The 27,094-nt window shown below is 41.2% G+C and overlaps 1 protein-coding gene across 1 annotated transcript in view; it reads right to left on the reverse strand.

Annotated features, from left to right (window-relative positions):
• Positions 1-4,795: 4,795 nt before the first annotated feature.
• Positions 4,796-27,094, reverse strand: part of LOC134677026 (uncharacterized) — a 35,012-nt gene continuing 12,713 nt past the window's right edge. Inside the window, exons 2-10 of the mRNA XM_063535446.1 lie at positions 19,910-20,117; positions 16,662-16,825; positions 15,807-15,958; positions 12,282-12,447; positions 11,304-11,443; positions 8,006-8,135; positions 6,726-6,947; positions 6,050-6,220; positions 4,796-4,950 (exon numbers count right to left, since the gene is read on the reverse strand). Coding sequence (XP_063391516.1) covers positions 4,825-4,950; positions 6,050-6,220; positions 6,726-6,947; positions 8,006-8,135; positions 11,304-11,443; positions 12,282-12,447; positions 15,807-15,958; positions 16,662-16,825; positions 19,910-20,117 — 1,479 coding nt within the window. The 3' untranslated portion in view covers positions 4,796-4,824. The remainder of the gene's footprint in view (positions 4,951-6,049; positions 6,221-6,725; positions 6,948-8,005; positions 8,136-11,303; positions 11,444-12,281; positions 12,448-15,806; positions 15,959-16,661; positions 16,826-19,909; positions 20,118-27,094) is intronic.

Raw genomic sequence — 27,094 nt, forward strand, 5'->3', positions numbered from 1 at the left:
TCTTTCATGAAATAAAATATCTAATCTAATCTATAACTCAAAAAGAAATTTAAAACAACAAAATACGAATTATTAATAATATGATAATATAAATTTGATTGATAAGTCATAAATGGCATAAATCACTCGTATGGACGAAGGTTGAGGTTGACAGCACTTTTTATTTTACTTCGTGTAAAAAACCGGGCAAGTGCGAGTCGGACTCGCGCACGAAGGGTTCCGTACCATAATGCAAAAAAAAAAAAACAAAAAAAGCAAAAAGAAAACGGTCACCCATCCAAGTAAGGTCACCCTCCCGACGTTGCTTAACTTTGGTCAAAAATCACGTTTGTTGTATGGGAGCCCCATTTAAATCTTTATTTTATTCTGTTTTTAGTATTTGTTGTTATAGCGGCAACAGAAATACATCATCTGTGAAAATTTCAACTATCACGGTTCGTGAGATACAGCCTGGTGACAGACGGACGGACGGACGGACAGCGAAGTCTTAGTAATAGGGTCCCGTTTTACCCTTTGGGTACGGAACCCTAAAAATCTCCGAAGTAACTGTATACCAACATGACAAACAAAATTTAGGTTACTTTAACTTACGGATAATTTGGTCTTAGTCTGTAGCACCGCCAAACGAAACCGACCGAGAGTTGCCGAGATATGGCCGATCGTCGTAAAAATGAAGATTGTTATGAAAATTTATTTTCCTTATTGTAAATTAAATACGCATCGAAAGCGATAATTTTTATGCTCCAGTTCTATTCTCATACTTATATAATTGATTGGAACAGTTTTTTTTTATCATACGTGCGTCGTATTCGAGAAACGTGCCAAAACTTTTTTAGAAATTTGTAAGGCGCCATCTCGCTTCTTCCCTCTTTTTTTATCCCGTTCTGATTTTTCAATTTTATATATATGATGATTTTAGAATTCACGGGCCTATATTTAAATTTCTTTTGATAGGCTTGCGTGGGGATATGGATCCAACACGTAGAGGCCCCTTGGAGCTTTAATGTCATGTAGAACGCCTGCTGGAACCCGTTCACAGGCGCAACAATAGACACCCATGAACCGGTCTCAGCAGGCATTGGGACTAGAGAAACTGGGAAAGAGTGAACAGTATACCGGTCTATATGTCCGCGGCCGATCGTAAGATCAGGCATATCGTGAAATTCCTAGGCATATCGTGAAACGTGAAAAATCTTTCACTCATTCTCTGAGTCTACGGAGCCCTACGCGGGGCTCCTATTTCTGGGCAGTTTGCCCTTCGGGCATATGAAGCAACCTAACGAGCCTATCCTACCTATATATTGGTTTAATGTGACTATCCTCAATCCTCGAAACATTACACAGGAATATTACGATCTGCCTAATCTTACGATCGGCCGCCGACATATAGATTGAAGTTTGGGTGGACAATCAGACTTATAAATAAATTATATACTATTATTTTCACCACACCAGCTCGGAATGGCTTACTTTGCACTTCAAAAACTGATAGCAAAGTTGCATTTTATTCACATGTGAGGCAAAGTAATCAAATGCAAATTTTAAGTTGTTTTCTTATGTTCGCTGGTAGAATTGACTTTTAAATGATGATTTTGGATGATAAATATTTAATAACATTCATTTGAATTTGATTTTGTTTGATATTTAATATTTGCTTCGGGTTGGTGTGGTGAAAAATTTTGTGTTTCACTCGGGGGCAAATTTTGTTTAACCCTCGTGCTTTGAAACCCTCGCAACGCTCAAGATTCCATTTTTCGAATCACTCGCTACGCTCGTGGTTCAATTTTGGAATCTTTCGCTTGCTCGCGTATCAATATTAGCACGAGCGGTTAAACAACAACTTTGCCCCCTTGTAAAACAAATAACTATTCCTTTATTTATTTTTGATCTTAAGTTAGGTTATTTATAACATGTATATAAAAGTAAAATACAAAAGCATATTTTTTTAGGTATTAGTTTTAGTTTTTTAGGTAGTTTTATAATTTTAGGTTCATTTTATTCTAAGTTTGTTTTTAATAAAGCATAATTATATTATTATTATATTAAATATCATCATTTCTCTTTCCAGCGGACGACCCGACAGTGCCGTTTACCTACACAGAAACAGACACAGACTTCCCGGACGAAAAATGCTCTCTGCACAAATGCGTCGACCAGTGTGTGTTAAAACTATTCAGAAACACAGGGTACTGCTATAATGAGGACCTTTGCGTCTGCTATAACGATCACGATTGACATACTTATGCCTTTATGGCATTAAGTCCGCCATTTGTACCTACTTATAATTTTATGTTCAAGAAAGTTTAAATAAATAAATGAACACTTATATATATTATTTAACGTAAATAATACAAAATAATAACAAAGTTACTTAAGGACCTTGTAAAATAAAAATCTGGCCAAGTGCGAGTCGGACTCGCGTTCCAAGGGTTCCGTACATTACACGATTTTTAACAATGTATTTTTTTATGTGAAACGTGAGTGAAATATCTTTAAAAAATCCGTAGGGGTCGGATCAAAAACTAAGTAATTAAATCTGACTCACGCTTGAATGTACATTTCTAATAAGTTTTTCTATAATCTGTAGGTATCGACCTATTATACGTATTTTTTTTCGAAATTTTAGACCCAGTAGTTTCGGAGATAAAGGGCGGAAGTGGTAATTTTTTGCTTATTTTCTTGAATTACTTCTAAACTGTTTATTCTAAAACTATAAAAAAATATATATGTGAGATTGTGACATTGAGCTCTTTCATTTGATATGTAACATGATACGAGTATAGTGTGCAAACCTTTATTTTTAAATTTCTCATTTACCCCCCAAAAGTGCCCCTATGTTTAAAATTCATTTGTATACGTCACATGCCCGTCTTAGGGTCACAAACTTACATATGTGTAATTGTGTACCAAATTTTAACTTAATTGGTCCAGTAGTTCCGGAGACGGCTGTGACAGACGGACAGACAGACAGACAGATAGACAGACACACGAGTGATCCTATGTTTTTTCCTTTTAAGGTACGGAACGCTAATAACTAAAGCTAAACTTAACAAAAAAATAAAAATCCCTAAAACCTACCTTCTAAGCCTAGGCCCCTCGGCAAGATGCCCATCGCGCAGGCAGCATTCCCGCGCTGTATAGCGATGGCAATCCTTTGCGTGAGGAAGTTGCCTGCGCGAGAGTCCCCTGTTGCCTCCAATATTGAAATGATTTATTAATAAGAATAGCTAGAGGTCGGGTACCATTTTTGGTATTAAGTATACCGGGTGTTGCCTGTAACACGAGTGTTCGGTGTGAAAATCTTATTTGATTAAGTTTTATTGATTTTCTACATTTAAACAATGACATATAAAAATAAGATGACTGTTCGATTTAGATTTGTACCAAAAACACGTATTTTATATAATAATAAAGAACCAGCGAGAAATATGTGTTTAATTCAGCATACATTTACATAATCCACTCCAACGAACAAATAATTAAAACATATATTATACTCCTCAAATTGTCAAACTTTTGTTATATTTAAATAACTTTTAAAAATTATGAATCCTTTAGACTTCCTCTTTTGCATACAAAATAAATATTGCCTTCAATGTACGCTGACATCAGTGTAATACAATATATTGCGTCTTAGAATAAACTTTAAAGTGTAATAAAAATCAAAACATAATTTATTTTTATAAGTTGCTGAACATGCAAATGTTGGTTAGTTTGAGTTGTTTTTTTTTTTTTTTTATTATGCATGGGTTTCCTCATGGCCACAGACTAGCCGAGGCGTAGACGTGGCCTACGATGGAGCGAGCTCGCCCATAAGTAAGATGCCTGTTCACTCTTGATTTGAAGGTTGCCGGGTTATAAGAGCACGGAAATATAGACGCCGGCAAGGAATTCCATTCCTTGGCAGTGCGCATAAGGAAAGTAGAAGCAAAGCGCTTAGTGCGAATTGGCGGAATATCTACCAAGTAAGGATGGAAACCGGCCGTGCGTCTAAAAGTCCGATGGTAGAATGGGGACGGTGGAATGAGCTCGTGTAGCTCTTGGGCACACTCCCCGAAGTGCAACCTGTAGAATACCGACAGGCTGGCGACTTTCCGCCGATGGGCCAAAGTCTGAAGCTTAGCCGTTAGCTTCTTGTCGCCAATCATCCTCCTGGCTCTGCGCTCCACAGAGTCCAAAGCGGCGAGTTGGTATTTAGCTGAGCCATCCCACAGGTGGCTGCAATACTCCATACACGACCGGACTTGAGCTTTGTAAAGTGTTAGAAGCTGTCCAGGTGTGAAGTATCGCTTCACCTTATTTAGGACGCCCAGCTTTCTGGCCGCAGTTTGTGGTTTAGACTCAATGAAGCTGCCGAAGCCGAGGACTGAACTCAGCTCCATGCCGAGGAGTTCCAGGCTGTCGGTAATAGGTACAGATGCACCCCGGAAAGAAGGAGTCAGGTCGAATGGACTCCGTTTTGCGGAAAATAGACACGCCTGCGTTTTGGAGGCATTGAACGTGACCAGATTGTCATCACCCCACTGGGAAACGAGACTAAGGGTCAAGTTCATTCGCTCAACCATGGCCTCTCTCTGTGAACGTATATCCTCCCTGCTGTCCCTTGCACTAGCCAAATAACTCTCAACAACCGTACTGTCATCTGCATAACCTACAATGCTGGGTTGCAGCATGTCGTTAATGTGTGTTGTGAATCAAAATGCTCGCATGTCATGTCGCATTCGGTCGCCAAATATTCGGTATTCGGCCGAGAGAAGGGCCGAATATTCGGTATTCGATATTCGGCCGCATTCACTATTTGGGGCATCTCTATTTGTAACTCATTTACAGTTTGCTCTGCTGCGCACGCGCAAGTTTTCGTAGCTCTCTGCGCAGTATCTTCCCGCTGGGGTTTTTTGGTATTTCTGGAACAAATCGCACACCACCCCGTAGATGCTTCGGGTTGGAGAGCTGCGAACAAACATAACTTCGATTAATCCATACTAATATGTGACGTCCCACGGGTAAAGGTATGTACCTTATGGCGGTTGGCGCATACGCTATTATTAACGCCGCCGTTCCAATATTATTGCGGCGCTATGCGACGTAAGCGCCAGCCGCCATTATAAATGCGACAGTGTGTCTGTTTGTCTGTCACCTCTTCATGCTTAAACCGCTGAACAGATTTAGTTTAAATTTGGCATAGAGATAGTTTAAGTCCCGGGGAAGGAAATAGGATATTTTTATGTCAGAAGTCTTCCCTAAAGAGATTGAAAAGGGGAGTGGAAATAAGAAAATTAATGAAGTGCCTGTTATTTGGTGTAAATAATTAAGCATACAATGCTCGAATTGCTATTAGATTATATCCAGGCGCTGTACTTACTCTAGCTGCTGGCAGGCGCTAGGCGTGGCTCACTCCGCGATTTCGTCGCTTTGCTACAGGTAGCTAAAAGTACATTCATCCCGCACCAATTTTGGTGTCTAGCCATAAGCCGCGCGTGGCGCTGTCGCCACCAAGCGGCCATATCTGTGCTGATCGTAACAAACGCGTTTTGTTAGAGAGTGAGTCTACCTAATAGTACTATTATTTATCCTGTGCTGGTACTAATCTAATTCCACGCAGACGAAGTCGCGGGCAAAATCTAGTTGGAATATATTTGAATTTTTTGGGAAAACCTTGTAGATTGGTGCGGCCTGGAAAATGGTTAAATAAGTTATGCTTATCTCGAAGCGCTGCTGGCCTAGCGGTGAGAGCGTGCGACTTGCAATCTGGAGGTCACGGGTTCAAACCCCGGCTCGTACCAATGAGTTTTTCGGAACTTATGTACGAAATATCATTCGATATTTACCAGTCGCTTTTCGGTGAAGGAAAACATCGTGAGGAAACCGGACTAATCCCAATAAGGCCTAGTTTACCCTCTGGGTTGGAAGGTCAGATGGCAGACGCTTTCGTAAAAACTAGTGCCTACGTCAAATCATGGGATTAGTTGTCAAGCGGACCTCAGGCTTTCATGAGCTGTGGCGAAATGCCGGGATAACGCGAGGAAGAAGAAGAACTTATGCTTATCACCTTCTCAGCAACAAACTTCCGTAACTCTTCATCAGTCGCCGTGGCACCAGGTTGGAGCACAACGAAAGCGCGAGGCACCTCTCCAGCGCTACTGTCGGGTATACCCACTACACCTGCATCGCGTACTGCTGGGTGCTGCAGCAGGACTGCTTCCAGCTCCGCTGGAGCCACCTGTAATAACAAAAAAAATTGATAACCCCCCTTTGAGATTTGGAAGTAAGTTAAAAAAAGTTATAAAAACAAGCTACTGGTTGTTTCGAAGGAACTTCAAAACTTCGAAATTTCAACATTTATTCAGCAAATAGGCCATAAGGGCACTTTTACTCGTCAACATTGAATTTACAATACAAGCAAAAATAATAACATTACATCAACAATTTTATAAAATACAACTAACCGCAACTACCAATTTAAACTAACGTATTATAATTACTCAGAGATCTATATGGTCTCTTAATGTTGAATGACATAAAAAAAAATACAGATACAAAAACAAAAAGAAATCTAAAATATTCAGAGGTGTAATTTGTCTCTAGGTGTCAACTATAAGATTATTTCATTTTTAATAGGACAACCTAATAATACATGATCCACTCCCACGTAAAGAGCATAAAATAAAGAATATTGGGCTATTTTAGGATTAAAAAAAAAACCGGTGCCGAGCCTAATTTCTAACCTGGTAGCCCTTATACTTGATCAGCTCCTTCAACCGATCTACGATGAAGAAGTCCCCATCCTCATCATAATAGCCCACGTCTCCAGTCCTGAAGAACCCCTCATCATCGAAGTCTTCTCTCCGGTCCTTGCCGATGTAGCCCTTCATGACGATACCGCCTTTGACGCAGATTTCGCCAGACTGGTTGGCTCCTACGGGCTCCCGGGTTTTTAAGTCGATGACCTGGAAAGTTGCAATAAGCTGAGTACTAGGTAAACCATTGTATTGTATTGTATTTTTAGGGTTCCGTACCCAAAGGGTAAAACGGGACCCTATTACTGAGACCAGGCTGTATCTCACGAACCGTGATAGCTAGACAGTTGAAATTTTCACAGATGATGTATTTCTGTTGCCGCTATAACAGCAAATACTAAAAACAGAATAAAATAAAGATTTAAGTGGGGCTCCCATACAGCAAACGTGATTTTTGACCGAAGTTAAGCAACGTCGGGAGGGTACTTGGATGGGTGACCGTTTTTTTTTTGCCTTTTTTGCATTATGGTACGGAACCCTTCGTGCGCGAGTCCGACTCGCACTTGCCCGGTTTTAATTTATTGTATTGTATTGTATTCAATCTATGCGTCCAAAGTTAAAACGGCCGTTTTTGTTTTGAGGTCGAACTAGGTTCGACGAATCCAGCAACATAAAAACTTGTTAGATGTATTCAAAAGCTACTGAAATACACAATATACAGTACGTAGCGGCCCCCTTTTTTAAATAGGTACCTGTTGTTAAATTTAAAAAATCACGATTAATAAGCAGTGGCGTAAATGGGCTATTAAGGGATCATCCATTAATTACGTCACACGAATTTTTAGGTTTTTTTACCCCTCCCTTGTCACACTTGGTCACATTTTGCAAATCCCTCCCACCTGGTGTGATCTCACATTTTAGGCAATTTTATTTTCAACGAAATCGGCAATACTAACTCGGCATTATTTATTTAATAAAAAAATATTTTTGGTATAATAAATATTAGTAATTTTATAACACAAAACCAATTAGGAACGAAAATTTTGCCTACTTCCAAAACCTCATTATTTAAATGTACTGCGTTTTTCATTTACACACACATTATATTTCGGTTACTGATCAATAGTGACGAAGTTAAAATGACGTCACAATGTTTGTGACTCCCCCCTCCCCCATGTCACAACATGTCACATTTTCTTGACCCCCTCCCACCCCCTAAACGTGTGACGTAATTACTGGATGACCCCTTAAATTGAAGAAGAAGATACCTTAATGATAGCTCCAGGCACGACCGTTCCCACTGTCCCAGACTTTGAGTCCGCATCAGTGCACCGAGTGACTGCTAAAGCAGTCTCTGTCATACCGTAGCCTTGGAGAACCGATTTCACGTTTGGGAATCTGTGGAGAATAGGGGATATCAAGCAAAGCTCTGCGTAGGTAGGTGGCACCACTAGCACATACAGTAAACAAACCTCATTGACATCATCAATGACAGATCATGCGTCACCAGGGACCCGATTCGGATTTTGAAATAGACATAATTATATTAGATATATTTTAGACATCACTAAGATACGTTAACGATATGTTTAAGATCTGGAAATTTTATTAAAAACCTTTAGAATAAAACAGATTAAACATACAAATTACAAACTAAAATAAACCTAAGAATGAGTAAAACTAACTTAACAAATAAAATATTGCCCCCCACTCTGATTGTCTCCCGGACCAAATGTGCCATAAATACTGGCGGCATTACCCCGCTGAATGGCCAGTGATATTTGTTGGACAAGGAAAGAACCAGAGCGAGGGTCGCAGCCCCTATCCCTTAAACGACGCCCTATATCCTTAATAAAGGCTTTGGCCTCGGCACACCAAGGTCCCGCCGTCTCGACGGCAACCGGGACAAAGTCGTACACTTGTTCAAGGTTCGCGTACTTGCTGTGCTTCAACCTTGTTTAAGATCTATCTGTCAAATTTGACATTTGCGCGATTCTGGAGATACTCTTGAACGATTTCCACAGGATATAACTTAGAGATCCAATTCACATCTAATAGATATCTTACTCTATCTAACGTAAAAGTGACATTGGTTGCCCAAAGGGGTCATCCATTAATTACATCACACGTTTAGGGGGAGGGAGGGGGTCAAGAAAATGTGACATATTGTGACGTGGGGGAGGGGGGAGACACAAACTTTGTGACGTCACTTTAACTGCATCAGTAACCGAAAATTTATTTAAATTATTTTATTCGCTGTATAACAAGTTTTTAAAACGATAATCGTTTTTATTCGTTTAATTTTCTTTCCTAAGCAGTTTTGGGTTGTAAAATTACTAATATTTATATCGTCAAAAATATTTCGATAAAATATTAATAATACTTAGGTACTTACTGAATTCGATTTGGCGATTTCGTAGAAAAAATGTGACGTCACACTAGGGGGGAGGGGTTTGCCAAATGTGACCAAATGTGACAAAGAGGGGGGGAGGGGTCAAAAAACCTAAAAATTCGTGTGACGTAATTAATGGATGACCCCAAATTGCGCTGCAAAAGAGAACTAGTTGATATCTAAACTATAACGTATCTAGAATGGATCTAGTACGTGTCGTCTCTTGTGAATATCTTGAAGTTCCAATACGGCAGTAGGCATAGACCTAGGATTCGCTTGCGCTTGACAGACAGCTGAAGTGTGCGAAAGGGAAGCCATCACGTATATGAACATCCCATGAGTGCGAAAGAGTCAGACTACCAATGAGAAAACGTAACCACTTTTGAGTTTGACGACGGCCGCGGACGGCCAAGAGCGTATCACGGTAATTTTCAAATTGAAAAATATACACGGATTAGGACGAAAAGTATTAAATAAAGTAATTCAGTGAAGCTGGTGTCTTGTAGTGTGCCGGATTGCAGTGTCAGAGGGCCAAATAATCCAAGCAAATACTCATTTCAGAGGATTTATGATATTCCGAACGAAATTTTCATAACGATATTGTGTCAAATTAACAGCGTAAAAAGTGTAAGAAGCCGGTTTATACAGTTTATTATAAGTTTTTCTTCCGTTCCGTGCTAATATTTTATCATATTAGTCAATAATTTAGGATATTTTGTGTAAAAACATAAACTGTTCGTTTACGCTAGGGCTTGACAAAATGTTCATATGACAGTATCGATAACTTGTCGGTATATTAATAGCTATGTAATTATTTCTTCACAAGACATCATTAAGATTTTAGTTTTTATAACCGACTTCAAATAATAACGATTGTTATACCTTTTTGAAGGTGTTCATGTTTAGCGTGTCATGATAACTTCACTTTGCAACACAGTAAGAGTTACATTAAGATAAGTCTGTAACGATTTTGATGGCAAACGCAGTGCAATTGTTATTTATACGTCATAATGTCGAAGAATTTTAATGTTTAAAATAACACATTTGAAAAAGTAGTCGATAAAGCAATCAAACATCGACAGATTAGTAATATGTTGTAACATGACATCACTATTTTTGATCTCACATAGACAATTTACGCACACACTTGCATTTCATTTTTGGTCACACTTTTGAAGATTGAGAGTTGTTCTTTGTCATATAATTCTTTGGCAGTAGGGAATATTATAGTCCGTTTTTTTTAGCATTAGAAAGAACTTCGCAGAAGTAAGCTTGTGGTTCCAAATACGACACTTTTAGCGGTAATAATTTGAAGTAAATTATATGTATTGACCACGCTACATTAGATAATTCAATAATTATTAACAATAAAAGAGCCTGATAAAAACTGCACGCTTGCTTCTGTGGAGTTCTTTCTAATGCTAAAAAAACGAACTATATAGGCAAAGCTCTGTGGTAGACAAACCTCATTGACATCGTCAATGACACATCATGCGTCACTAGACTCACTAGGTCAATCATGGCCTACTGTGAAACACGACAATCCAAATTTCGGTTTCTGCCTCACCTTTACTCTGGCTTATTCGATCGATAGAGAGACAGATAAAGAAATTTCGATTTTCGCGTTTCGCGGTAGGCCACCTGTAAACAAACAGCCTTGGTGCATCAATATGTCATAGTGACTTGTCAAAAAACTGTTTAAGGCCTAGTATGTATACGTTACTCTATGGTTTACTAAACAAATTAGTGCTGCACTCTGGCGGCAGAAAATTGCGGTAATACTCCATGTATTTGTGGTTCCACAGGGTTCCATTTTAGGACCTATTCTCTTCCATATATATAAGTAATTTGCCGGATCTTGTACCCGCAGCTATTAGAGTCGGTCCAAAAAAAGTCTGCAGCGGATTTGATAGCCCACGCAGTGCAAGTGTCATTTATACGTAATAAGTTCAAAGAAGTTTGACGTTTAAAATAACACTTTCACTGCGTGGGCTATCAAATCCGCTGCAGACTATTCTTGGTCTGACTCTACCGCTAAAATCCAAGTTCGCAAATTGCGGGCTTCATTCTCTGTCACTCTACGCCTTCATAGGAGTAGAAAAGAAAGATCCCCGCAATTTGCGAATTTCGCTTTTCTCGGTTCTGTGACAACACTTGAACGAGACATAACATACTTTTCCTTCACTGCATCAGCTGTCTCTTTCGTGAGCGGCGCAGCTCCGCTGTATATCAGGTCGACTGTACTCAAGTTATACTTGTTGGGATATTTCACTATTGCCACCAGTACAGGCGGCACTACGTAGAGACGAGTCACCTGTAATAAATTAATTAACACCGTCATATGTAAAGTAGCTAACACACTATCGCACCGCACCAAGGTCATTGTGGGACGCACCCATAAGTAAGAGGGAGAAAGAGATATCGCTTTCTCCCTTTTACTTATGGGTGCGTCCCACAATGACCTTGGTGCGGTGCGATAGTCTGTTACCACTTTTAGACCTATACGGCTACCACCATTTATGACATTAGGCCCGATTCGGATTTTGTAATCGACATCTTTTAGACATCATAAATATTCGATATCTTTTAGACATCACCAAGATACGATAACGATATGTTTAAGATCTAACCTGTCTAATTTGACATTTGCGCGATTCTGGAGATACTCTTGAACGATTTCCACAGGATATGACTTAGAGGTCCAATTCATATCTAATAGATAATCTTACTCATTCTAACGTAAAAGTGACATTGGTTGCCGAATTGCGCTGCAAAAGAGAACTAGTTGATATCTTAACTATAACGTATCTAGAATGGATCTAGGACGTGTCGTCTCTTGTGAATATCTTGATGTTCGAATACGGCAGATTGACAGATACACTCGCGTCTACGTAAATTACTTTCTATACATCTCGCTTGCACTAATATGCGAGTACGAGCGAGATGCATAGAAAGTAAGTTACTTAGACGCGAGCGTAACTGTCAATGTCAAAACTGGTGGTAGTGGTTCTGGAGTTTCTATATGAAGGTATAGTTTCGCCGACCGAATATTCGGCGACGTCTACCGAATATTCGGCCAATGGTCAGGCCGAATATCCGGTATCCGGTATCCCGCCAAACAACTATCGGTTGCATCTCTATTTATTTCTTACCTTATACTTTTCAATGCATTTCAAGTACACTTCAATCTCGAACTTCGGCAGATAAACCATGTTCCTCCCACTGGCCAGATATAGGAGGGACCCCATCAGACCCATGGTATGAAACCAGGGGGTTATCATGAGGTATATGGGTGGTTGAGGAGTTTCTATGCCTTTTCTGTAACCCAAAATTGGACAGTTTTATGAAAACTTTACTATAGTTATTTGTTTTACAAGGGGGCAAAGTTGTTGTTTAACCGCTCGTGCTAATATTGATACCCGTGAGATATAGCAAGCAAGAGTAAGCCCCCCCCTCCCAATATCTAGCGTCTTTCGAGCGTCGGCGTCTGGTCAGAGGGCCTACTGCGAACCACGTTCGACGTGTTGCCTCTCTGTCGCACTTGTAAATTCGTACGTAAGTGTAACAGAGAGGCAACGCGTCGAACATGGTTCGCAGTAGGCCCTCGGTATGGAAAATGACGTCGCTGCGCAGTTGCGTCGACGTTGCGTCGACGTTGCGTCGAGCAGCGGCCATAGAGTTGTAGACGCCGACGCTCGGAAGCCCTTATGGACCCGGACGCTCAACAGAAGCTATACTCTGTATTTTTAGGTATTTAAATGAAAGTAAACAAAATCTACCCTCAAATAGCTCCTTAAGCCAGTTGAGGGTAGATGAAAACATTATATGATCAAATAATGTAGGTTAAAGTCAGGTTGTTCAGTGACTGTTCCAGGCGGTTTTGTATTTGGTTGGTTAGCCAATAAATGTTATAACTACCCGAAAAATTTACAAAAATTGTTTGTTTCTTTTATTTAAATACCTAAAAATACAATAGTAGTTTGTGTTACAAGGGATCAAAATGATATATTTCCGTCAAGGGCGTACATTGAATCCTGAATGAAGCGATACATTCTAAAGTAGAATTCCGAGCGTAATGAGGGATTCAAGTGTTAACGCCCAAGACGAAATAATTTTGATACCGTGTGTATACTGCTTTTCACATCAACTATGAGGAAAATAAAAAAATCTTAGTGTGGACACAATTGTTTAAAAATATTTTTTGGTAGAGAAGTGTTACTATACGGTAGAAGAATTTTTGACATAGGTACCGTTATACATTGAGTTTCTTTTTTTATAATTACTGTATTTTAGTTCTTTTTTAGGGTTACGTACCCAAAGGGTAAAACGGGACCCTAGACGTCCGTCTGTCCGTCTGTCTGTCACCAGGCTGTATCTCACGAACCGTGATAGCTAGACAGTTGAAATTTTCACAGATGATGTATTTCTGTTGCCGCTATAACAACAAATACCAAAAACAGAATAAAATAATAGTACATTTCGATGCTAGTGCGGAAGGTATGTCATTACTTCACGAGTACCGAGATATCTTGCCACGAGCCGCAGGCGAGTGGCAAGACTCGGGACGAGTGAAGAATGACATTTCCGCACGTGTATCGAACGACGTTTTTTAATACAGTTGCGAAAAAATAAGAAAAACATTGTTAATCGTACACTAAACAAAAGTGGTAACAGTGACAGCTCGGTTAGACGTCGTCTTTAATGTATACAGGGCGTCCCACAGCTATGCCACATGGAGGGTAAGTACCCTGAATATTGTAGATAGAACATTTTGCTGAAAGAAGACATTATTTTAATTTAAAAAACAATTTAAACTGCATTCATAGATTTTTAAATAATTACATGGTTGAACCGGGAATCGAACCCGCTACACGGAAAAAAAAACATCCTGTAGCTTTTTCATACCGATCGAAAGGCTTCATCATAAGGATTATTTTTTGCTAAATAACATAGTGTCGGTAATAAAAAGAAACCCATGAATTTTAACATTTTTAATTAAAATTAACCAATTTAATTTATCAAATGCTCAAAATGAGTGTCATTCTGTTGAATACAAAGCCGCTCTCTTTTGATTATTTCGCTAAATTTCACATCAAATGTTAAAATTCATGGTCTTCCTTTAGTTTCTGACACTATGTTATTTAGCAAAAAATAATCCTTATGATGAAGCCTTTCGATCGGGATGAAAAAGCTACAGGGTGTTTTTTTTTCTCGTGTAGCGGGTTCGATTCCCGGTTCAACCATGTAATTATTTAAAAATCATGAATGCAGTTTAAATTGTTTTTAAAATTAAAATAATATCTTCTTTCAGTAAAATGTTCCATCTACAATATTCAGGGTACTTTCCCTCCATGTGGCATAGCTGTGGGACGCCCTGTATTATATCTATGGGCGTTTGGCAGCTATTCCGTTCCATTCAGTCAACTTATTAAGAACGGAATTTTCAATATTGAATATTAAAAAATAAACGTGTTATAATGATGAAGAGGTAAGTAATTAAATATGAATATGTAATATTTTTCGTATTCTTACATTAACGGTAGGTTTTTATGCTGATTACGACGTTTAAAGGAAACTAATATTAACACTCATCAATAAGTAGTCGTGAATTGAAACAAGTATAAATTTAAAAAAAATGGAAAAGTAAAAAGCACTAGTTCGAGATAACCAACTTTCCGCACGCTAAACAGCTACGTAAAGTAGCACTTTTTGAGCAACTGTATTAAAAAGATTTAAGTGGGGCTCCCATACAGCAAACGTGATTTTTGACCAAAGTTAAGCAACGTCGGGCGTGGTCAGTACTTGGATGGGTGACCGTTTTCTTTTTGCATTTTTTCCGTTTTTTTTTTGCTTTGTGGTACGGAACCCTTCGTGCGCGAGTCCGACTCGCACTTGCCCGGTTTTTTTTATTTATTATTTATAATTTTTATTAATATTCATGCTCTCATAAATATTAATTCTGTTTATTTTTAAGATGTATATATTTTTTTATTTGTTAAGTAATTTGAATAATTTTTGTATATTTTTATATTTCATACACAATTAATATTGTTCATGAATAAATAATGAATGAATGAATGAATCATTATGTTTTGAAATATTACTCAAGCTAAAAGAAAGAATGCAAAAATTACAAAAACAATGTCCTAGAACAAAAAAAGTGCCACTTTCATCGCTCCTAGCGGGGAAGAAAATGCCCTTTTCCGAATAGGTGATGTGAAAACTATAGGGTCAAAAACATTCTGTGTTCGCGTCTTTCCTGTAGACATACACAAGAGTTAAGGGCTATGAAGGTTAATTTTCTTATTTAACCCTTATCCACATGAAAAGGTCCTCCTTTTATTCAGAGAACTGTGATAAAATCATTACTTACATGCCCACAAGCTGTTAACTATTGCCCACAGGAGAGAAAATTAGCGTGTTCGCGCGAACTGTACATTTTTCTCTCCTGTGGGCAATAGTTAACAGCTTGTGGGCATGTAAGTAATGATTTTATCACAGTTCTCTGAATAAAAGGAGGACCTTTTCACGTGGATAAGGGTTAAATAAGAAAATTTACCTTTATAGCCCTTAACTCTTGTGTATGACTACAGGAAAGACGCGAACACAGAATGTTTTTGAGTTTTTTGACCCTATAGTGTGGGGTAGCCCTGAGAGTATAAAAGAGAAGGTCTTACGAATTGCTAGAGGTGAGCGCGTTGCGATGTGTCAAAGCGACACCTTTTGGGAGACCGGTGGTGCCTGAGGAGTACAGTATAAACAGCGTTTCATCCGGACCCTCCACGTCGACGGCTCGGAATTCCTCGTATTTCACGTTTTGAGCTGACACCTGGAAATTAAGGAATCTAGAAGCAACTATTTTATTTGTGATAAACTTAAAACGTAAATATTTATCTACAAAAGTATGTACTAAAGATATATGTAACTAAGTTTAAGAAAAAAATGTGCCCGGAAATCAAGAAAAAGTCATTCTCGAATAGATGGCGCCATTACCTTTGGCCTATTCTCGGCTAGATGGCGTTGACAACACAGTTTGATATTTAATAATTTTAACACATATCAGTGAAAGAACATGGGTCAGTATGGAACAATAAAAATTAAAAATCATTTATCCGTTTTGATTAATCTATACATTTTCAATTTTAATTTTAAGTTTTAATAGTGTGTCGATAGATGGCAGTAAATGTACCGTGGCTACAAAATTTACTATGGAAATAGCCCTCTATACCAGCCATTCTCAAAGTGTGTTCCGCGGAACCCTAGGGTTCCGCAAAGCCTCTGTTGGGGTTCCGCGACAATATACTTGTAATAATAAGAAAAAAACCAGCTCTTCTATAGGTATATCTGGTCCACAGTGATGAACGAAAATTTTTAATTTGGGGTTCCGTCAAATATTTCGCTTGCCGAAAGGGTTCCGTCACCAAAAAAGTTTGAGAACCGCTGCTCTATACTATCTATTCTCTTTGGTATGTACTTACTAATAAACTAAATTTTCGACATAGGCAAAGAAAGTCGGAAAGTCATTAACTTACCAAGTCATTGTACGAAATAGTTCCCGCCGGGTTTTCGTCACCAAAAACGATGATTTTCTCAACATATTTCAAAGATTTCAAGGTTTTTTCGTGCATTTTGTAAGCCAGCGGCGATAAGAAGACGCATTTCGGCTTCGATATCCCAGCAACATGGGTTAGCTCATCTGTAAACGAGAAATATGGTCATTTGTGATATTTTTAGGGTTCCATACCTCAAAAGGAAATAAGTTTTTGGCAAAAATTTCATTTTTGGTTCAAACTTTTATCGCTGACTGTACTTTTCTTACGACAGACAACTAATACTCATCGAGACAATTCTAAAAACCCCTCACACAATTAGGTTACGTTATTTCATCACAGAGTTCCTATGGCCACCTCCTGTCTCCATCATCAGATCAGCTCGATGGTACCATAATATTGCATTGTCATCCGATTTATACATGCATGCAAAATTTCAGCTCAATCGGAAACCGGGAAGTGGATCAAATTTAACTTGCAAGATTTGATTACAGATACAGATATGACAGATAGACAGATAGACCGACAGACAGACAACGGTCAAGTGAAACTAAATAAAAGCTTGTAATAAACGGAAACCTTATGATTCTGAATAGAACAAACATAAAAAAATTCCAAATTTGAAAAAAAAGTGTAGGGTATACACACAAAACAAAGAAGTAATAGAAGTGAAACGTATGTCTATAGCGTGTGGCAAGATTATGGTTAGCTGCATACACTTTCAGCACAGACTATTGTCAGTCGTGTGACAGTTCAGCATGGCGCTTTTGACATGTCAGATGTGAAAACGATTCCAGTAAAAATTAGAAATAATTACGAATATGCCGTGCTGCTCCATTTTGGAGTGTAAAAACACTAGCCGGACAAAAAATATTAGATATGGAGGCATTTCATATCATCGGTAAGTATTATTTCATGTAATATTTCAATATTTTTAAATTTTCGGTTTCCGCAAGGATTTTTGGATTGTTTAGTACAAAAATCAGAAATGAGATAAGGTTGATATCTACTTAGCGTAAAAGTCATGTACGGGTGCGCTATTCGTCCATAGTGCGAGGACCATATCAAAAAAGTTATCGATGTCGATGTTCGTATAAATATCCATACACAGTTCGGTTTGTTTATGTTCATACATGTTCTTAATAATTTATTTTTGTTTTGCCTCTGGATGATCATATCGAAAAAGTCGTCGCTTATGCACATTTTATATTATGTACAAAATATGTTCTTACTTATTTATTCCTATTCAATGGATTATTTGATTTTAAGTTTTTCTTATAGTATAGTATCCATACATATTTGTCAATTTTCTGTATTAAATACGAGTAGGGAAGGTGTCAGTTTTAAGCTGTCACATAATTTTACTGCCGGGTATTTGCTGGCCAGGCTAAAGCCCGCTCCACAAGCTTGCACAAATCTTGAAGCGTTCTTCACATTGGATGCGAGTACGCACCATGCTCCGGTAAAAACGTGCATCGTGCTATCTCGCTCGTACATCAGAGCGGCATTTCTATCCGCATTATTGTGATAAGTTGATAACCGTCTAAGTGCAAAAAATATTGTTAATATTTCCATTGTTTATAATTAGCGTTTTTTAATAATTTTGCATACGAGCTTATATCGGAGATTCATATTGATGTTTGACACAACATTATTGCTTTGTTTTGTCTTAAAATAATAACGTGCTAGTTAATAAGTATTGTGAACACTTATTAACTACACTTACACTTACTTGCGTAATTTTTACGCACGCATCTAGAGAGAATATTAATTGCAGGTAAAAAATACGCATCTCGCGTATTTTTCACGCACGCACACACGCATCGCGGTGGGAGGATAAGAAATTTGATTTAATTAAAAAAAACTATAAGTACACAACGGGTTAGCACTAATTGGCTAGCAGGTTATTATTTCGCGTCATTATAAAGCAATATTGTTCTGGGGTGTGCTAAAGAGTAACAGTTTTTATTATATACTTACTCGATTACAGTTAAATGCGTAGTTGGTGGCGTGATTACTTTCAATACGAGATTTTTTTTTTATTAAAAAGTAAGTAAGTAAGTACCCAATCGTCGAAAATAAAGTAATACATATGTATAAAAAAACTGAATAGTTTACGTGTACATTGATCATTAATAAGCGTTTATCGATATCACACCGAATCATGCACATCTCTATCGCATGTGTCAACCTCATAGTCGAATATTTTATCCTATCGCATTCACTCTTGGAAAAGCCATGCAAGTGTAAAAGGGATAGAGCATAAATGACAATTTGTCAATGATTTGTGTATTTTTACAAAAAATAAAAATGGTAGTGCAATTTTGACATAATTTTCTTGAATGTAAAGTTCAAATTACTGTGATGGACAAGGGCTCATAATTCCTTTAGAAATAAGAAAATATGGCCAATTTTTGTGATAGCGTTTTGGCCCTTCGAGCAACACCGGCTTCCGACACGTCGGAAGGGAGGGGCCCAAGCGATACCTCACCGTACAAATCTTTCTGCCATTTTTCGCGGGGGGGGGGGGGGAAGGTGCACACAGACGCACTTCTCACACACTTACATACAAAATCCAATCTGTAATGACGACACAAATACATAGAAAATGACGCACGTCAAAGACAAATTTTGCAAACCTCGATCTCTTTTTGTGTACGGACGAGTGACTAGTGTCACAACACGCACACTAACACATTTTCGTTGAAGTATGTCATTGTATTCTGAGAGATGAGAAGTCGGATTTGTCGCTCGACCGATCCGCAATTTGTACTGAGCGAGCAAAATCGATAAATCCAACAATTACTTGAGACTAAAATATAATAATTGTATTTAAATGTAATTTAACGTATGATATGTAAAAAGAATATTACATGTGAAATGTAACACTTTCTTTTTGTAAATTTGATGTTCCCGACCTCTTTTTATAACAAAAAACCGAGCAAACAGGCATTTTTGTGCAGCAGTGTTCACGCGCGCGTCTGGACTCGGTCTAGTGAAAAATCCAAGTGCAACTAGTTTTATTACCCGCGGTAGATTAAATTGACGTGCTAATCTTGTACCTCGGCAGAGGGGAAATAGTGCGAATGCCGCCTCCCTTCCGTGTTGCTCGAAGTTTTGGCCACATAGGTTCTCATACAAATCCAGGCACATGCCGTTTCCCGTCAGAGCGCGGCGCGCTCATTCTTTCTTCCGTGGGTATACAACTTTAATTAAAATGGCCCCCTTACGTTTCGTGTACATCATGTTGAATGTGGTAAACGAGGCCCCGGTACATATGGAGCCCACAACGGTGCTCCAGAACTCTGTTCTGTTCTCAGAGCATATTCCCACAACCTGTCCCTTTCTGACGCCCAGGCGAGAGAGAGAGATGGCGAGATTCATCGCCTTTTGGGCGATCTCGCCGTAGGTGATGGTTTCTTCTGTGGTTCCATTGATCTGGAAATATGAAGAGAAACTTAAACTAATAACGCATAGACAGATAGTCCCCATACGGCTAACCTGCCAAAAGTGAAGCCGAAACACGATCGATATGTGCGTGGAACGCTCGTGTTTTACGCTCAGCAAACACACACATATATACAAAATATGTTGCCAGTATTCATTTGCTTCTCTCAAAGTAGGGGAATTTTAACAACATCCACACTTGGTTATTAATAATTTGGAAGTGTGTAGATTCGATTTTGTAGCAAAAGCTTTTGTTTATTTTGGGATTTATTGCATTTCTGTACTTTGTGAAATGAGGATTAAATAAATAGCTGATAAGTTTTTACTATTTTTATTTATTTAACAAATGTGCATAAAACAATAAGAATAAATTTAAATAGGACAGAGCATATTCGACCGTGCTTAGTCCGTTTCCAATGTTTCCTTATTGCGTCATTCCGATTTAGACTAATTTTTTCCTTCCATCTCGCAGACAGAAGTGCATCAGTCAGAAAACTGAAACGAACATTACACAAAATAAATATAAGAAAAAAACTAAATACTTACCTAAATAATTAAGTTATTTATAATTTTCTATAATGAATCAATGAAATTCAATTGAGCGTATTTATTTTAGAATGTAGACGTCATGTCCCATTTGGAGGAAAAAATATTCACTACACTGGCAACATTTAGAAGAAATGGCGGCTGACGAAAATTTGGAATTTTGTATTTACGATTATGTAAAAATATCACATTAAACTCGATACTTACGCGTGAAATGTAATATCAGGCGGTTTGATTTTATTATATGATGTGTTGTGACACCCATTCACTGTACAAACAACCATCTTTCCTGTAGTTTTTGATTTTTAAACGGGAGGTGTACACAAACCGATTTGACTTTGAGTACTGCGAGGGCCGTTCGAATACTATGATACGAGTGTGACGTGACGTCGCACTTGAAATGGCTTCACTAGGGGTGTACGGACTAGGTATCTATGCCTTATAAATCTATGAAGAGAAATATCAAAAAAACGTTTTTTACGGTTCCGTACCCAAAGGGTTAAACGGGACCCTGTTACTAAGACTCTGCTGTCCGTCCGTCCGTCCGTCTGTCATCAGGCTGTATCTCACGAACCGCTGATAGCTAGACAGTTGAAATTTTCACAGATGATCTATACGGTGTAACATGAGGAAACCGAATAATTTTAACCACGCATTTCTGAGGTCAAAAGAAGGAAAAAATGTTTTTTTGTTTTGTTTTTTCAATTTTTTTAAAAAATAAATGTTATTGGTAAACTTGCTACTTAAAATTGATTTTTACATTTTTTTTTCGTAAAACCTTCTTTTTGCAAAGTGTTACTTGTCACTTTTTGACATCTATCAATAAGGATATTTAGACTACATCCCATAGCAGCAACATTACCATCAAAAAGGCCTTTTACATTATGTAACAACAAAAACTTGTTTATTTTTAAATTAATATTATCTCTGAAACTAGGCGTTTTAAAAAAAAAGTTTATAGGACTTTTTTGTCTCTAAATATGATCAGGAATATGCTGTTAAAATTATTCCGTTTACTCATGTTACACCGTGTATTTCTGTTGCCGCTATAACAACAAACTAGTTTTGTGCGTTGTGCGCGGGGCCCGAGGGCCCCGCGGTCTTGTTGGTGCTGTTGTTTGTGTTGTTGTTTTGTTGTTGTTGTTGTTGGTGCTGTTGTTGGTGTTGTTGTTTGTGCTGTAGTTTTGTTTTCCAAAGAGAAAAAGAAGTGAAGTTGTACTTTTGCTTGAAAGAAAAGGTCCGCATGCGAGCACTTCATTCCCGCAGCTCGGCCTTCGGCCTCGCGTGCTTGGGAAATAGTAAGGGACGCTCCGGGCCTTCGGCCCTACGCGGAGCTCGGCCTTCGGCCTTCGCTGGGTTTCGAAGCTCAGCGTCGGGCCTTCGGCCCGCCGCTTCGCTTATTAAAACACTTGGGGGTTGGTTTTGCTTTGGGGCGTAAGCGGGAAGTTGGAGCTTAAACACGACCCAATAGTAAAAGTGTCTTGACAACCTCACGTTGGGCCTACGGCCTTCGGCCTTCGGCCCGCCGTTTCGCTTGTCTAAGACACTTTTCCTATTGGGTCGTGTTTAAGCTCCAACTTCCCCCTCTCGTGTGACGTTTCGGGCCTTCGGCCCTACGCGGAGCTCGGCCTTCGGCCTTCGCGGGCCTCGACGCTTCGCCGTCGGGCCTTCGGCCCGCCGGCTTCGCTTATCAAGACAGTTGACTTTGTAGAACGCTTGGAGGCACCGCATTCACGCAGCTCGGCCTTCGGCCTCGCATGCTTGGAAAATCGTAAGGTCCGCATGCGAGCACTTCATTCTCGCAGCTCGGCCTTCGGCCTCGCGTGCTTGGGTAATCGTAAGGGACGCTCCGGGCCTTCGGCCCTACGCGGAGCTCGGCCTTCGGCCTTCGCTGGGTTTCGAAGCTCAGCGTCGGGCCTTCGGCCCGTCGCTTCGCTTATTAAAACACTTGGGGGGTTGGTTTTGCTTCGGGGCGTAAGCGGGAAGTTGGAGCTTAAACACGACCCAATAGTAAAAGTGTCTTGACAAGCTCACGTCGGGCCTACGGCCTTCGGCCTTCGGCCCGCCGTTTCGCTTGTCTAAGACACTTTTCCTATTGGGTCGTGTTTAAGCTCCAACTTCCCCCTCTCGTGTGACGCTTCGGGCCTTCGGCCCTACGCGGAGCTCGGCCTTTGGCCTTCGCGAGCCTCGACGCTCCGCCGTCGGGCCTTCGGCCCGCCGGCTTCGCTTATCAAGACAGTTGACTTTGTAGAACGCTTGCAGGAACTGCATTCACGCAGCTCGGCCTTCGGCCTCGCGTTTTGGGAGTCGGGGTGGAGGCTCCGGGCCTTCGGCCCTCCGCCGGGGTCGGCCTTCGGCCTCCCGGCCTGAAGCTCGCCCTTCGGGCTCGCTTAACACACTTTTTGTATAGGATTTTGCTTTGTTCGTCATTCCCGCAGCTCGGCCTTCGGCCTCGCCCAAAATTACTGGGGGTGGCGCACGCTTGGACATTCGGGGTCAAGCTCCGGGCCTGACGGCCCTCCGCGAGGTCGGCCTTCGGCCTCCCAGCCTGAAGCTCGCCCTTCGGGCTCGCTTAACCTACTTGGAAATTTGAATTTGGCCCGTGTCCGCCGCCATTTTGGATTTTTCCAAAAATTTTTTTTCACATGGTAATCTTGGGCCCCCAAGCTCGCCGCATGCCAAATCTCAGCGCGCTCGGACCAACTTGAAAAAATTAAAAAAAAAAAGTCGGCCATTTTGAAAAAATTTAAATGCAGTTTGATTTGTCTCGGGGCCCACTATGACATTTGGTCGAGCACCCCCCACCCATCTCGCACCGTTTAAAAGTTGCCATACAAAATTAAAATGCCCATTATTTCCGCCATCTTGGATTTTTTCCAAATTTTTTTTTATTCGTAGGTATCTAGAGGCCTCTATCTCTCGCCATGCCAAATCTCAGCGCGCTCGGACCAACTTGAAAAAATTTTAAAAAAAAAGTCGGCCATTTTGAATTTTTTTTAATGCAGTTTGTTTTGCCTCGAGGCCCTCTATGACATTTGGTCGAGCACCCCCCACCTATCTCGCACCGTTTAAAAGTTGCCATACAAAACAAAAGTGGCCAGTTTTCCAACAATTAGAGCATTTTTCCAAAAATTTTTTTTTCGTAGTAATCTACGGGACTCCGAGATTCCGTGACCAAAATTTCAGCGCGCTAGGACAAACTTGAAAAAATTAAAAAAAAAAAGTCGGCCATTTTGAAAAAAAAATGGTGGCTTCAAAAACTGCCAGGGTCCCTCTATGACATTTGGTCGAGCACCCCCCACCTACCTCCCACCGTTTGGCCGGGCCGTCCAACATTTTTCTGACCGGAAGCGGTAGACGAAAAGTCGGAATTTTCTGGAGGTCACCAGACCGCCCTCTATACGACCGTACCAAACTCAAATACCCCACGAACCTCCTTCCGGGAGAACAATTATGTCAATCAATCTTCGGGTTGCGGCTTTAAATAATAGTAACTAGATTTTGCCCTGTGCGCGGGGCCCGAGGGCCCCGCGGTACGCGTGTTGTTTGCTGTTGTTGATGTGTTGTTGTTGGTAATGTTGTTGTTGCTGTTGTAATTGTGTAGTAGTTTGTTTTCCAAAGGGAAAATTAAATGAATTTCTACTTTTGCTAAGACGAAAAGATCCGCGTGAGAGCACTTCATTCCCGCAGCTCGGCCTTCGGCCTCGCGTGCTTGGGAAATCGAAAGGGACGCTCCGGGCCTTCGGCCCTACGCGGAGCTCGGCCTTCGGCCTTCGCTGGGTTTCGAAGCTCAGCGTCGGGCCTTCGGCCCGCCGCTTCGCTTATTAAAACACTTGGAGGGTTGGTTTTGCTTTGGGGCGTAAGCGGGAAGTTGGAGCTTAAACACGACCCAATAGTAAAAGTGTCTTGACAAGCTCACGTCGGGCCTACGGCCTTCGGCCTTCGGCCCGCCGTTTCGCTTGTCTAAGACACTTTTCCTATTGGGTCGTGTTTAAGCTCCAACTTCCCCCTCTCGTGTGACGCTTCGGGCCTTCGGCCCTACGCGGAGCTCGGCCTTCGGCCTTCGCGAGCCTCGACGCTCCGCCGTCGGGCCTTCGGCCCGCCGGCTTCGCTTATCAAGACAGTTGACTTTGTAGAACGCATGCAGGAACTGCATTCACGCAGCTCGGCCTTCGGCCTCGCGTTTTGGGAGTCAGGGTGGAGGCTCCGGGCCTTCGGCCCTCCGCCGGGGTCGGCCTTCGGCCTCCCGGCCTGAAGCTCGCCCTTCGGGCTCGCTTAACACACTTTTTGTATAGGATTTTGCTTTGTTCGTCATTCCCGCAGCTCGGCCTTCGGCCTCGCCCAAAATTACTGGGGGTGGCGCACGCTTGGACATTCGGGGTCAAGCTCCGGGCCTGACGGCCCTCCGCGAGGTCGGCCTTCGGCCTCCCAGCCTGAAGCTCGCCCTTCGGGCTCGCTTAACCTACTTGGAAATTTGGATTTGGCCCGTGTCCGCCGCCATTTTGGATTTTTCCAAAAAATTTTTTTCACATGGTAATCTTGGGCCCCCAAGCTCGCCGCATGCCAAATCTCAGCGCGCTCGGACCAACTTGAAAAAATTAAAAAAAAAAAAGTCGGCCATTTTGAAAAATTTTAAATGCAGTTTGATTTGTCTCGGGGCCCTCTATGACATTTCGTCGAGCACCCCCCACCCATCTCGCACCGTTTAAAAGTTGCCATACAAAATTAAAATGCCCATTATTTCCGCCATCTTGGATTTTTTCCAAAAAAATTTTTTTTCATAGGAATCTAGAGCCCACTATCTTCCGCCATGCTAAATATCAGCGCGCTCGGATCAACTTGAAAAATTAAAAAAAAAAAAGTCGGCCATTTTGATTTTTTTTTAATGCAGTTTTATTTCTCTCGAGGCCCTCTATGACATTTGGTCGAGCACCCCCCACATATCTCGCACCGTTTAAAAGTTGCCATACAAAACAAAAGTGGCCAGTTTTCCAACAATTAGAGCATTTTTCCAAAAATTTTTGTTTCGTAGGAATCTAGGGGACTCCGAGATTCCGTGACCAAAATTTCAGCGCGCTAGGACAAACTTGAAAAAATTAAAAAAAAAAAGTCGGCCATTTTGAAAAAAAAATGGTGGCTTCAAAAACTGCCAGGGTCCCTCTATGACATTTGGTCGAGCACCCCCCACCTACCTCCCACCGTTTAGCCGGGCCGTTCAACATTTTTGTGACGAAAGACGGTAGACCAAAAGTCGGATTTTTCTGGAGGTCACCAGACCGCCCTCTATACGACCGTACCAAACTCAAATATCCCACGAACCTCCTTCCGGGAGAACAATCATGTCAATCAATCAGTCGGGTTGCGGCTTTATATAATATAGACTAGATTTTGCCCTGTGCGCGGGGCCCGAGGGCCCCGCGGTACGCGTGTTGTTTCCGTTTCTGTGAGGGTCGCAGTTCTAACCTAACCTAACCCACTTTTTTGGTAGCAGTCCGTTTCTAGTAGGGTCGCAGTTCTAACCTAACCTAACCCACTTTTTTGGTAGCCGTCCGTTTCTGTGAGGGTCGCAGTTCTAACCTAACCTAACCCACATTGTTGGTAGCAGTCCATTCCTGCTGTTGTTATTGTTGTGTAGTAGTTTGTTTTCCAAAGGGAAAATTAATTGAATTTCTACTTTTGCTAAGACGAAAAGATCCGCGTGAGAGCACTTCATTCCCGCAGCTCGGCCTTCGGCCTCGCGTGCTTGGGAAATCGAAAGGGACGCTCCGGGCCTTCGGCCCTACGCGGAGCTCGGCCTTCGGCCTTCGCTGGGTTTCGAAGCTCAGCGTCGGGCCTTCGGCCCGCCGCTTCGCTTATTAAAACACTTGGAGGGTTGGTTTTGCGTTGGGACTTAAGCGGGAAGTTGGAGCTTAAACACGACCCAATAGTAAAAGTGTCTTGACAAGCTCACGTCGGGCCTACGGCCTTCGGCCTTCGGCCCGCCGTTTCGCTTGTCTAAGACACTTTTCCTATTGGGTCGTGTTTAAGCTCCAACTTCCCCCTCTCGTGTGACGCTTCGGGCCTTCGGCCCTACGCGGAGCTCGGCCTTCGGCCTTCGCGAGCCTCGACGCTCCGCCGTCGGGCCTTCGGCCCGCCGGCTTCGCTTATCAAGACAGTTGACTTTGTAGAACGCTTGCAGGAACTGCATTCACGCAGCTCGGCCTTCGGCCTCGCGTTTTGGGAGTCGGGGTGGAGGCTCCGGGCCTTCGGCCCTCCGCCGGGGTCGGCCTTCGGCCTCCCGGCCTGAAGCTCGCCCTTCGGGCTCGCTTGACACACTTTTTGTATAGGATTTTGCTTTGTTCGTCATTCCCGCAGCTCGGCCTTCGGCCTCGCCCAAAATTACTGGGGGTGGGGCACGCTTGGACATTTGGGGTGAAGCTCCG

Source organism: Cydia fagiglandana, chromosome 25 (assembly GCF_963556715.1).
Source record: "Cydia fagiglandana chromosome 25, ilCydFagi1.1, whole genome shotgun sequence".
NCBI classification, from domain to species: Eukaryota; Metazoa; Arthropoda; class Insecta; order Lepidoptera; family Tortricidae; genus Cydia; species Cydia fagiglandana.